A 1,322-nucleotide genomic window follows, 5' to 3' on the forward strand; every position below is an offset into this window, starting at 1 on the left:
CAGCACCACAACAGGACTCCCTAATTTGTTGGCTTACAATTAGTACATAGCATACGTTTATAGTCTTTTTTTAAATTTTTTGTAATGTTGGTAACAATCTTGCTCCTCTTTTCTATATGCTGGTGATAATTTGAGTCTCCCCCCCTTTTTTTTTTTTTTTTTGGTCAGTTTGCTAAATTTTTCTCAATTTTGATGATCTGTTAAAAAAGAAACAAAACCCAGCTTTTGATTTTATTGATTTTTTTTCTGTTGCTTTCTAGTCTCCATTCTATTAGTCTTTTACCCAATCTTTATTAAGCCCTTTCTTCTACTTTTTAAAGTGTATATTTTGCTCTTCTCTCAGTGATTTATGGTAGAAGATTAGGTTATAGATTTGAGAGCATTCTTATTTTAAAATTGGACATATACAGCTGTCATTTTCCAGATAAGCAATACTTTAGTGGCATCGCAATGATTTTGGTCCACTGAGTCTTCACTTTCAGTTCATCTCAAAGTCATTTCTAATTTCCCTCTTGATTCCTTCCATGACTGATTATTTAGGAAAATAATTACTTATTTTCCACTCATTTGTGAGTTTCTTAGTTTTCTCTTTTGTTTATTTGTTAATAGTTAATCATGTGCTTTTGGTCAGGGTGACAGTAGGGAAGGTGCCATTGTTCTCAACCACTGTCCCGGAATAGCGCCTGGGGGAAAATTAAAAAAAAAAAAATTATTCTGATTGGTAACTCAAGTTGTCATTGTTCTAGAAAAGAGTGCAAATTTCTCCAATGATATATTTTCTTTCCTCTTTAGCACTCTTTCCAATACTTACTCCAATTTATGAAGCCCTAAGTATCTCTGTGTTTCCAAGAGATGTTACTGAATTTTTCAAAAAATCTGTACGGAAGATTAAAGAGCGCCGCCTTAAAGACAAACAAAAGGTAAGCTTTGTGTTGGTGCTCACTTTTTATATCCTACTGTGTACTATGATTTCTGCATTTTTTTGCATTGGAAAAAAAAAGTGTGTAGAGAACCCTAGGATTTTGAGCAAGAGATTTCTTTTTTTGCTGGAGGAATGGAGAATATAGAGACTGGAGGAAAAGGTAAAGAATGAGTCACAGATATAAGTATGGCACTGTAAGATAAGCACTGGACTATAAAGTCAGTTTGAACCACAAGGTCGGCAGTTCAAACTTACCAGCCGCTCCTTGAAAACTCTGTACAAGGTCCATTATGAGTCAGAAGCGACTTGATGGCACTTAACAACAACATGAAACATGATAATTAGTATATTACTGCATGAATTCTTGGAGGTTTTCAAAAGTTTGTGAAAAAAAAATCCA

At 34.0% G+C, this 1,322-nt stretch overlaps 1 protein-coding gene across 1 annotated transcript in view; it reads left to right on the top strand.

Annotated features, from left to right (window-relative positions):
• LOC102819344 (cytochrome P450 3A8-like) overlaps positions 1-1,322 on the top strand; it is a 33,944-nt gene that overhangs the window by 16,512 nt on the left and 16,110 nt on the right. Inside the window, exon 8 of the mRNA XM_006859781.1 lies at positions 793-920. Coding sequence (XP_006859843.1) covers positions 793-920 — 128 coding nt within the window. The remainder of the gene's footprint in view (positions 1-792; positions 921-1,322) is intronic.

Source organism: Chrysochloris asiatica, unplaced genomic scaffold (assembly GCF_000296735.1).
Source record: "Chrysochloris asiatica unplaced genomic scaffold, ChrAsi1.0 scaffold00034, whole genome shotgun sequence".
Classification (NCBI taxonomy): domain Eukaryota; kingdom Metazoa; phylum Chordata; class Mammalia; order Afrosoricida; family Chrysochloridae; genus Chrysochloris; species Chrysochloris asiatica.